Source organism: Idiotropiscis lumnitzeri, chromosome 14 (assembly GCF_059441095.1).
Source record: "Idiotropiscis lumnitzeri isolate Australia: NSW breed Sydney's pygmy pipehorse chromosome 14, RoL_Ilum_1.0, whole genome shotgun sequence".
NCBI classification, from domain to species: Eukaryota; Metazoa; Chordata; class Actinopteri; order Syngnathiformes; family Syngnathidae; genus Idiotropiscis; species Idiotropiscis lumnitzeri.
Genome location: NC_142404.1, coordinates 20,448,396 through 20,459,563, shown reverse-complemented (window position 1 = coordinate 20,459,563; position 11,168 = coordinate 20,448,396). Strand labels below are relative to the sequence as shown.

At 49.7% G+C, this 11,168-nt stretch overlaps 1 protein-coding gene and 1 pseudogene across 3 annotated transcripts; one reads left to right on the top strand and one right to left on the bottom strand.

Annotated features, from left to right (window-relative positions):
• The first annotated feature begins 18 nt into the window (after positions 1 to 18).
• LOC148323984 (TGF-beta receptor type-2-like) lies at positions 19 to 7,720 on the top strand (annotated as a pseudogene). The gene is made up of 11 exons (XR_015846513.1): positions 19 to 149; positions 2,162 to 2,324; positions 2,435 to 2,649; positions 2,770 to 3,169; positions 3,244 to 3,405; positions 3,491 to 3,628; positions 3,714 to 3,855; positions 3,923 to 4,050; positions 4,111 to 4,339; positions 5,596 to 5,705; positions 7,133 to 7,720. The product of XR_015846513.1 is annotated as a TGF-beta receptor type-2-like (transcript).
• lacc1 (laccase domain multifunctional purine nucleosidase 1) lies at positions 4,571 to 9,229 on the bottom strand. Of its 2 annotated transcripts, XM_088315405.1 has the most exons (5): positions 8,660 to 9,221; positions 7,385 to 7,563; positions 7,154 to 7,319; positions 6,600 to 6,816; positions 4,571 to 6,228 (listed from the first exon to the last, which is right to left on the bottom strand). In XM_088315405.1, exons 1-5 carry the CDS (start codon positions 9,144 to 9,146, stop codon positions 6,006 to 6,008), a joined length of 1,272 nt encoding a protein of 423 aa, XP_088171531.1. In that variant the 5' UTR covers positions 9,147 to 9,221; the 3' UTR covers positions 4,571 to 6,005. The 2 variants fall into 2 exon arrangements, with proteins under 2 accessions (XP_088171531.1, XP_088171532.1); XM_088315406.1 differs by lacking the exon at positions 6,600 to 6,816 and having other exon boundaries at positions 8,660 to 9,229.
• Positions 9,230 to 11,168: the final 1,939 nt, after the last annotated feature.

The window sequence follows — 11,168 nt, the reverse complement described above, 5'->3', positions numbered from 1 at the left end:
CTGGCTGTGTGGGCGGTGCTTGCTCACCGCATCTGATGGAAAACATCTGGACGCGCACACAAACGGAAACGGCTGTTGTTTGTCGACCTCGACTTCGACCGTCTTCATCATGTGGAGAAAAAATCACGTCTTCTTCATCATCATCACCTGTGAGTTGTGTGACCTTTTCCAGCACGTTGGGGGCGAAATCGGAGAAAGGGGCTGCTGCTTTCTTTTTTGTCTTGGTTGCTTTTCTTTCTCCGACACGAATTGTCGATTTGTTTGCACTTCAGTTGCAAGTTGCGAGCACAGTTGAGATAAGCCAAAGTAAATGAAAAAAAAATGCCTCGAACTGTCGTATCATGCGATGCACTTTTTGCAATTCAAAGTCCAACGACTGTATTAGCAAACATGTTTTTATGGGTTTTTTTATATTGCACACAAGTAAAACATATTTTTTAAACAAAAACTAATACTATAAGTAACTAAAGTAGTTTTGAAAAAAAAAATCAAACTAACAAAGCGGCCATGAAAACTAAATTAATTTAAAAAACTAAACCACTCAAAAGGGAATCAAAAATAAGAACTATAATAAAAACATAAAATTCCCAAACTATAATAACCGTGACACACACAATTTTGTGCAGCTCAGTACCAGTCGCTGTCATCACCACTAACAAAGACAAAAGACACCAGCGTGCGTGTGCGCGTGCGCGTGCGTGTAAAAAGAAGTGACGTCATGTTGTCACTGGGGAGCCCGTTTGAGGCTCTCAAGAAAGAATCGAAGGCCCGAAAAGTGTCAGTCGCGATGTGAGGTCGTCTGTGTGACGTCACGCCACAAGTGAAGGCGGAGGAGGAGACGAGGAGCGGCAACGTCTCCTCTGCCGGTGTCGGTGCTCGATGTGGACCGGCTCCTTTTTTTTCGGGAGCCTTCGTCTCTGCTGGTGACGTCACGCGTCATCTTCTATTTTTGTAAGATATTCCGTGGACTCCATGTTTGTCATCCCTGTTTGTTGTGATTGACTGTTCTGAGTTACGAAATAATATTTTAAAATTAATTTAAAAACGGAACACGCGAAATGTGCTCAAGTCCAAGTTTCATGACAGTCGTGAGCTTCGAAGAGACGCAGCGAAAAAAAAAAAAGGTCCGTGTTGAGCCCCCCAAGAAAGCGACCGATTTGAAAACGACTGTGCGTGAGAATTGTGCGCGCGCGCGCGCGTCTTTTACAGCCAACTCTTGATAAGTCCTTCAAGCCGGTTAAAAAAAACGAAAACAAAATGATGTCGTCTGAGCCCTCTTCAAATGAAAATGAAAACAAAAAGAAAAGACCCCAAAATACAAAATGAAAGTTGACACAGACGTCAAAGACGGAACAAAAAAGTCTCTCAAAAGCCAAACGAGAAAAAGAAAACACGCCACCAAAAACAAAAGTTGATCAAGTGGAGTTTTGAAGAAGAAAAGGAATGTGTTCACTGAAGCGCTCACAAAAGTTGAATTTGAATAAAAGAAAATGAAGACAAAAAGAAAAGCTGGGCATGACGCAGATCGAAAGTCTGCAAAAAAAAAAATAAAATAGTCGGTTTTTGTTTCCTGCGTCTTCCGATCACGTCTTGTCAAACTCGTTAGCGTTTTTTCTGCAGCTGTTCCACACGTCGAGCAATCAACTTGCTTCAGGCACTCACGTCTTGTCCTCGTGCGCCTCACCATCGGCGATTTGTTAGTTTTTGGTTCCCTGCTCGTCACAAGGCACGATTCTTTAGTCCCGTCGTGGCCGTGCAGCCCTTTTCGGACAGGAATGGAAACGGATTATTTTAGTTTTTTATTTGGGCTGGGGGGGGGCACTGCCTCACTTGGTGACCAAAACCTGAAAAGGGATTTTGGAGAGCAGCAAACCTGCAACTTGATTAGAAGAAGATCCGCAAAAGAGATAAAGAAGTAGTCGAGTGCATCGAGGAGGTCGGTTCTCGGGCGACCACAAAAACAACCACAACGGAAATTCTGCGGTGGCTTCCCTCCAAAACCGCCACAGAAGCGTCATCAAAGGCGATTCGTCTTTTTGACGTGGATCCAAATCTGCAGTCGGAAGGCCGCGCGCTCGTCCGTCGTCAACTTCAACTGGCGCCCGATGCAAAGTTGATCTGCGCTCCTCGCTAACGCCGTCGTTGTTGTTCTTGCGCTAAGTGTCGGCGGCGGTGTTTGGCAGCCATCTTAACTTCAACGTGTGCATGTGGTGCGACGCGACCAGTCCGATGTGTGGCGACCGCCACGAAGGCCGCATCTGCTTCTCCAACTGCTCCATGTCCTCCTTCTGCTCTTCACCACACGACATCTGCGTGGCCGTCTGGTGAGGAAACACGCTAACACGCAACATGGTTCTAGCGCCAATGAAGCCGTGTCATCGGCGGCCGCTAACAGAATGAGCGGAACACGCACGGCCGTGCTCCTTGTGCGCAGGCGTGAGACCAATGCGAGCATGTTGGTGCGCACCATGTGTCACAATCCCGCCTTGCCATTGGAGGGTGCGGCGGGAGGTCCGATTCTGCTCAATGCCACGTCCCATGAGTGTCACATGACCAGAGCGTCGCAGGCCGACGGTGGCCTGAAGGTGTGCGCTTGTCGCGGCCAGCACGAGTGCAACGACAGACTCATCTTTCGCCGCCGTGCTAACGGTGAGCTACCACACGGATGAACAAACATGTCAAGTAGGCTAGCAAACATGCTAACACACAGGAAGTAGCATCCGCACCAACGTCGCGCTGTGATGAGGTCACGCTGTTGTGGTTGTTCAGATTTCTCTTCTGTGCTGGACAAAGAGGTGATCTCGGTGGTCCTGGTCTGCCTGGTGCCGCCCGTTTTGGTGCTCGTCATCGCCGCCGGCCTCTATGGGGTCCGCAGGCGTTGCTGTCGCAAAAACGGAGCACCCGGGCCCCCGCGGCCGCTGACCGCGTCGCCTGGACCGGACCAGTCCGGCACAACGGTGCCGGCCGTCCGCCTGGAGGCAGCGGTGGCTTTGCGCGGGTGTGGCGGGCCCAACTGCTGGACGAGGGTCCGGATGGCGTGGGCGACGGCTCACTGGTGGCGGTGAAGGTTTTCCCCGCGGCGCAGGCGGCCTCCTGGAGACACGAGGGCGCCGTCTTGGCCGACGCTGGGATGCGGCACCGCAACCTCATCGCCTTCTTGGGGGCGCAGGTGACACATCACTTAACATGCATGTTGAATTCCTTACATTGTACGCGCTAACAAACGTGTGCGTTACTCAACAGGTGAGGGGCGGGGCCTACTGGCTGCTTCTCGCCTATCACAGACTGGGCAACCTGAAAGACTTCCTGACGGCGAACGTACTGGACTGGAAACGGCTAGTTCCAATGGCGAGCGGGCTTGCGCGCGGCCTGGCGCACCTGCACAGTGACAACCCGTCGCCCAAGGTAACGTGCACGTGTGTTATTGTTCTGCGTGTTTGTCAACATGCTTGTGAAAAGAGCGCAAGAACCTGACGTGCGCGCGTTTAAGGTGGCTGTGGCTCACCGCGACGTGAAGAGCAGCAACGTGCTGCTGAAGGACGACGGAGACGTGGTTCTGTGCGACTTCGGTCTGGCCGTGGAACTTCACGCCGAACTCACCGTGGATGACTTTGCCAACAGCGGACAGGTAGCCCCGCGAGCCGTCACGCTCACCGAATGTGGCATCATTTTAGCGGAAGTGAAGTAACACCTTATGACGTTTGCGTGTTAAGGCGGGCACGACGCGCTACATGTCCCCGGAGGCGCTGGAGTCCCGCGTCAACCTGGAGGACGGTGAATCCTTCAAGCAGATGGACGTCTACTCCATGGCGCTTGTACTCTGGGAGATGGCTTCGCGGTGCCGGGCCATCGGAGGTAAATGACGACGGCGGCACATCACCATGGCAACCGTTCAAGTTTGTTGACGCGTGCGTGCGTGCAGATGTTGACGCGTACGCGCCACCGTTCAACGGCGCGGTGGCCGAGCAGCCGTCCGTGGACGCGATGCGTGATTTGGTGATCAGGGGGCGCCAACGCCCCAACATCCCGCCAAGATGGACGCGGCATCAGGTAAGCGCAAGTGTGTGTTTGGCGCCCATGTGCTAGCATGCTAACGCGCCTGTCTCGTAGGGGATGAGCGTTTACTGCGAGACAATCACAGAGTGCTGGGACCACGACCCTGAGGCACGCCTCACGGCGGACTGCGTGCTCGAGCGAATGCACGTGCTTGCGAGGCGCCGACATGACGAAGAAGGTGGACGTTTGGAAGACGACGAGGAATGTTGAAGGACGTCGGCGTGGCCCCGCCTCCTCGACACCGCACGCTTAACGGATGTTTCCCATTAAGCTCCCGGCGAAGGCGAGCGATGTCGTCATCAATAAGCTGTCCCGATACTTTTGGCCACGCGTGTGCGATCGGCACGACGGACGTGATGGCACTTTTGTTAGTTGGCTCCAACAATTGCAAAATGCAAAGCTGCCGTTGGGGTCGGTTGCGTTCTTGCACATCATCATTTGGATTCAAAACAGATAAAAAAGGAATGGAGACCTTCGATTTAAAGAAATAAATGAATGAATAAATCTAATAAAATCCAAACTAAAACTCCTTCACTACCAGCCCAGGTAAAATGGATGCACTTATTGGCGTCTACACCCGTCCATGGCAGTGAATGAGATTTATTAACATCATCAAAAAGAAAAAAGAAAGAAATTGGCATTTCGAAATAACAAAATTGCCCAAATCGAATAAAATCAAGAATGAGAAGCATGAGAGGCCAAAAAACAGGAAATCAACATGGACAATAAAAAAAAATGAATCATGAAAATTGGACTGCGAAGATTAAAAACAATCAAGGACGTTATCAAAACGAATCCACTTAAAAAGACATTTTGAATCTTTTTCTATCATCAGAAGTGAGTCGAATGAAAAGTTGGTGATTTAAAAAATGAAACTGAAAAATTGAAAATGAACGTGATGACAAACAAATTGAGGTGACGTGAGACGATTCAAATGAAACTTGGATGCGATTCCAAAAAAAGAAATCGTCTCCTTGGCTTGCTTGGCGCCAAAGCAGCTCGTGTTAGGGCCCCTCCCTCTTTCCACGGAGCCAGTCGATCTTTGGACCGGTGATCTGCCAAAATGTCCGACCCTACCGGAGGCTAATTTGTCAGCAAAGCGCTTTTAGATCGTTTTGTCGACATGCATAAAGGGAGAACTTACAAAAAATCTTTCAGTAAAAGACACGTCGACGCAAGCCGGTAGGACGTCCTGACTGTTGAATTTTTGCATTTTTATAAACAACTCAAACGGGTGTGGGTAATGTGCTCAACAGAAACACGTCAAAAGTATTTTGAGGCAATGAAAACTTCAAATAAGACTCAATGAAAGTAAAAATATGAAGTACTCGAACAAAGGACAGGTAGGACAAAAAGCTCCAAACTTGGCAGGAAATCCCGATCGGCAATGTGCGCATGCGCGCTAGGCATTGGTAGGACGTCTCGATGGGTAGGGAGGAATTTCCGAATACCAGTTTCCGCAGACCACATTTAACAGGGTTGGGTTTCGAGTCTTCTCCATTCAGAATTTGAGTCTTGTTTTTTTGCGCGGCTTTGCAGGACGGACGTTCAACGACAACGACAATGATCGAGGGACACGCCCACCGAGACTTAAACTGGGAGACTCTGCACATGGACATTTCAAGCGGAAGAATCCTTTCTGGTTTAAGGTGAAACAAACGCTCGTCCGCCTTTGTCCTTTGCGGATTTACGTGACTTCAAATCTACACAGACGTCAACATGAGCATATGATGTGAAACTCAACATTGTGAAAATGAAACTTGAGTAAAAATCAATGTCACCTTATCGAGAATCGAAGCAGGCATTGAAAAATCACCGTTGTCGGAAGGCGGAGTCGCAGAGACGAAAAGCCGACACACAATTTCAGGATGACGCTTGTCAACCATGGAAAGAAAGATGCACCAATGTTGGGTTTTTTTTCCCCCCAGTTTTTCAATTACCCGCCAAGTCTAAAGTTGTCCCAGTGAAGCGCCGGGCGGGGCGGATCCAGATGCGGCGGACGGCGCACCCGCTTCCCCCTCCTTGATCCACACAAAGCCCACCTGGGTGCCAAAGTGGGCTCCGTCCCGCACGTGGGAGAAGAAGTCTTGCGGGTTGCACGACGTGCACGGCGACACGCTCGGATCGTCCTGGATATGATGCGGCAGGATGCCCGCCTCCTCCAGTTGCAGCCTGCCAAACGCACAAAGACGGAACAGAAATGGGAAGATCGCCCCTGAGAAGAGGGACTGGAAGAGGATCGGAAAACGAAACGAGGTTCGTAGGGGAGACAATGGCTGGAAGAGCATCAGCAAGAAGTACAGAAAGAGGGAAGCACAGGTGACCAGGAAGAGAAGCCGCTCTAAACGAGGCAGGAACAGGAACAAGCATGAGGAGGAGCGGGAAGAGGATCAGGAAGAATGGGGGGAACCAGAAACGGAAGATTGTGAAGAGCAGGGACAGTGTCAGGAAGAGGATCAGGGAGTGTGTTGAGGACTGCAGCAGGAAAAGGATCAGGAGCAGGAAGCGGAGAGTTTTTGTTTATTTATTGTTTTCTGCGCCACCTGTTGGCCAGTCGTAAATCGACATTGAGCCTGCGCCCTTGCAAACGGCGGACGCAGTTCGGCTGGAAGCGGGCCGCCTGCTCCGGCTCCAACGTGAAGCAACACGGACCCACCGAGGGGCCCAAGACCACCCGAATGTTGGCGCCAGCGCAGCTCAGCTCGGTCATCATGGCCGACACGGTTGCCATAGCAACACCCAGCAGTGTTCCTCTCCAGCCTAAAGGGGACGCTTAGCTTCATTAGCAATGATTAGTAGCATTAGCATGTACAATTAACAGACAGCATGTTTGCGTTGCGTTTACTATTTACTAGCACGCAAGCTAAGTGACTAGGTCAGCGACAGGTTGCGCAGCTAACATGAGACGCATCTTGTGGACAGTCTCACTCATCCAAAACGGATGGAAAGTGTTTGTCGCCCTCGCATCCAAAGAGACTTCATTAGCTCGCTTAGGACTGCAGCAACCGAAGTTGGTGGTGAATCTGGTATTTGGTTCTCAGCCCGCCTTTGCTTTTTTTGTGTTGTTGTTTCCTAGCGCATCCACGATGCCGTCTACCTGCGTGAGCGACGGCAACCACTTTGGCCACAGGATCCGCGAAGAGCATCGGGACGCAGTCGGCGCCCGGCGCAGCCAGAACCGGTCCCGGTCGGTCCGTCACCGCCGCGTCGTAGCGCTCCGGCTCGGCTTTGCCCAAGACCCACACGCGACTGGAATGTTCAACCTGCACCGCAATCCGCCACTTGACTTCCTGTGAGCAGAACGCAGAACTCCTCACGCGGCACTCACCTTGACCATGTGGAGCAGCCGTGGGGAGAATCCAGCGTGAAGCGCCAGACGCCGCCGGTTCTCGTGTACCAGGGCCGCAGAGTCTTGCCTCCTGGGGCTGCTGAACAGGTTCAACGACGACAAGGTGGGCACGTGCGACACGCCGCCGGCACGCGTGCTGAAGCCGTGGCCGAAGCAATCTGACGCACAGGAAGTCGTCCGGACGTGACAAAGACGACGACGACGAGACGAAACGTCAACACAGGAAGAGAGTGGCAAGTCCTTATATCCTTTCTACGTGTCGCAGTTATCTGTAAAGGCCGAGTCCTCCTTTGGGGAGACCGCACACGATTTTGTTTCGCCGACTAATCGGGGGGGGGGGGGGGGGGGTTCTCAGGGCTATAGCTGTTGTAGCGTTCTAAGCAAGTAGGTTCTCAAAAGTGGCGAGGTCGCGTGCGGTCCTCTTAGGGAAGGAGAGTTGGACTTTGTCCAATCGGGTTGTCCTTCAAAACATTTTATATTTATTTTTGTTCAACAATTTCATGCGAGCGAGAGAACGCGGCCGGTCAAATTCTGTTCCGTCAAATTATTTCAAAGAACTAAATGAACGTAATCATAAAAACGAGACAACAATGTTTTGTCTCCGTGGAGGGTCGTCGCGGTCGAGTGACGTCATGTGAACTCGGGTGTTTTTTTTTTTTCTTTTTAAAGTTCACGCTAGTCGTGACACTTCCGGTCCTCGTTGAAGTGGACTTTCAATAGAAGTGTGCGTTGTGTTCAGGAGCACACAAAAATTGCAGAATTGGGAGATTGAGTGTGACATCATCGATTTGTGGCACGCGAGTTGTTTTGGTCATTTGAATGTTTAACTCAGTCACTACCAGCCAAGTAAAAAAATAAAAAAAGAGATCTTTGACTTTTTGGGCCGTCAATGGCAGAAAATCTGTTAAAATTTGTCGCTAAAGTAATTGGACACTTGATGAGACTTTGATTTGGCATCAAATCCGGGGCAACGGAGCCAAAGAATTGCGACACCCAACGGCTCGCAGCCTCGACGGAAACGCGCAATGGGTGTACTTTTCAAAACAGACGTCGGGAAATTCCGACTTCCTGATTTCTTTGAATGCAGCACGATAACTTCCGAACTCAGAAAAGCAACGACAGAAGTAATCAGTCATTACATCGAACAACATGAGTCAAAGTCAGCTTAGAGAAGTGAAATCAGGACAGGAAGACACGTGACACAGGCCGAGTCAACTCCGCGTGAGTTAGCGCTTTGCGTTCGTCGGCGCTCACCTGGAATCAGCGATGACGTCAGGACCCGGATGGCCCCGCCCACCGCCGGAAGTGCTCGCAACAGGGCGGTGACGTCACCCTCCACCTCCTGTCCAGGTGCGTCGGCGCCGCAGCCCAGCCGGTACGTGAACTTGTAGAGGGCGGTGAAGAGCGCGCGCTCGTAGCCGAGCAGACGCGCGCGCCCCCGCGGGCTGGTGATGACGCGGAGCGAGAGCGCGCCCGCATCGTCGGCCGCCCGCTTGAGGCGGTACGCGCACTTGGCGGTGGCGCGCCACTCCAGCAGGACGCGCGCGTCCCCGCCGCTCCACGCGAGAAGTGCCGCGTCCGCGACGTCGCTGCGGGTCGCGCCTGCGCACAGCACAAAGAGGTGGGCGTGCGCGTGCGCGCGCGTGAGCGCGGCGGCCTCCTCGCGCAACAGCCGCTCCGTGCAGCCGCAGCGGCACGCGTGCGCGACATCCAGCAGCACCGCCACCGCCGACGCGCTCATCGTCCGACCGAAGCCAAAGGCGAGAAAACGACAAACTTTTCACTTCCTCTAACGCAACTTGACACGCGCCAAAGTCCAAGTTCTGGGGGACGAGGCCAAAGGGGAAGCGACGGAGCGCGTCACCGAGCGCGCGTACGCCCATAAAGACTTTTGACGGTCTTGCCAACTATGGAGGACTGAAAGTGCCAAAACCAAATCAATAAACGCACCTAAAAATGTTGAAAATGAAATGGTCCTTCATGAATTTATTTAGAGTTTCATTCATTCATTACATTTGAAATTAAATCAGACGCCTAAATAAATGCACCTTGAAATAATGTAGCGAAAGTGTCGTTTTCATTCCTCCATCGCCAACTAAGCAACTATGAAAATGATCATTTCAATCCTGCCTGCGATGGCGGCGAGCTATCACAAGATGGCGCCAAATATGCACGTGATGCTTCTGCTGCGGAGGACTGAGCCGACCTGAACCCGTTTCGACCTGAGTCAGGTCTCCTGAAGCCTTCCTTCCGAGCTGTGCGCGTGCGTGTGCCCATGTAGACTGGCACGCCCCTCAGCGGGAGAAGCACGCAGACAGAAGTCGATTAAAACGCGATCACATGACTTGAGGGCCTCCGATGTGCTTCGAAACTCTTCGGTGAACTTTTTGACGTCAGCCACTTCGCATCTTGGTGACCTTTTGCGGCAATTTGTCACTTTTCGACCTTTCTGCAAATTGTTGCCCCCGTTGAGCCGAAAACGGCGCGCACGTGTGCTTCACTGACTTGGGTCGTGGACAACTTTTCAACAGGCCTTCAAACAATTTGCACAACGGCAAAGTCTTGAGCAGTTGGTGCAACACTGAACTTGCATCATTCGTCAGTCGTTTTGCTTTATATATTTTTTTTACTTCAGACTGCCATACCGTGGCGCTCACATTGTTACTTTTATTTTTATTTTTTTTTATTATTTCTTTTTAAACAACACCAGATAATTTTTTTTTCACCAATTGGGTCAAAAAGTTTGGTCAGTCCCTTTTTGAGCCAATTTGGGTCACTTTTGGCCCTACGATTTTTAGAGAGCAGGACAGCAAAGATTTTATTGACATATTCCTCTCAATGGGATTTTGATTCTTACAATTGTTTTTTTTTCTTCTTGTATTGCTGAACGTTTTCGAAACGAACGAGGATGACGATGTTGGTCGGGCAGAAATGTAAGGAGGACTGAAAGTGTCATAATTAAAGAAATACACCATGAAATGTTGAACTAAAATGGTCATTAATTCATTAGTTTCATTAAGTTTTTTATTGCATAAATGCTTTAGGAGGATCGTCGTCTTTGTTTGAATCTTGGCTGGAGGACTGAAAATTAAATAAATGCACCATCATTTAATTGTCGTTATTTAAATATTTCATTTATTAGATTCGCAATTCAATAAATCAATGTGTCATTGATTAATTAAATTAACAATTACAAGTAAAAAATATATTCTTTCTGTATTTAATTAATTATTTTAATCGTCCCACATTGCAGCGTTTCTTGATATCTATGACACCATTTGGAAAGCGCAGAATAATCGATTGATGGCGACCGAGTGTCGAGCGAAAATAATCCGACACACTGGGTAGCGCTGTTATCCTCTACATCGGTTTGAAGACTCAAACAAGACAACTAAATTCTTTATTTTTTTTTTTTTTTAAACTAATTCAAAGAATCATGAGAGTCGTCCATCGTCGTAGCCGCCGTGTTTGCAACCACTTCAGACCAAAGCAATCGATGAGACTAGATTTGAGTGAGCTGGGCGAGTTTGACAGATAAAATTAATTCATGAAATTCTGCAACACCGGACCATGAAATCTTGAAATACAGAAATAACTGTTTTTCATTTATAATTCTTGTTCATTTGATTAATTAATGACGTATTGATTTATTGAATTCCATATTTTAATTAATAAATGAAACATTGAATAAACGACACATTTACTGAAGGGTGCATTTATTTATTTATCTGATTTATTTAATTCCAGATGAATTAATAAAGGA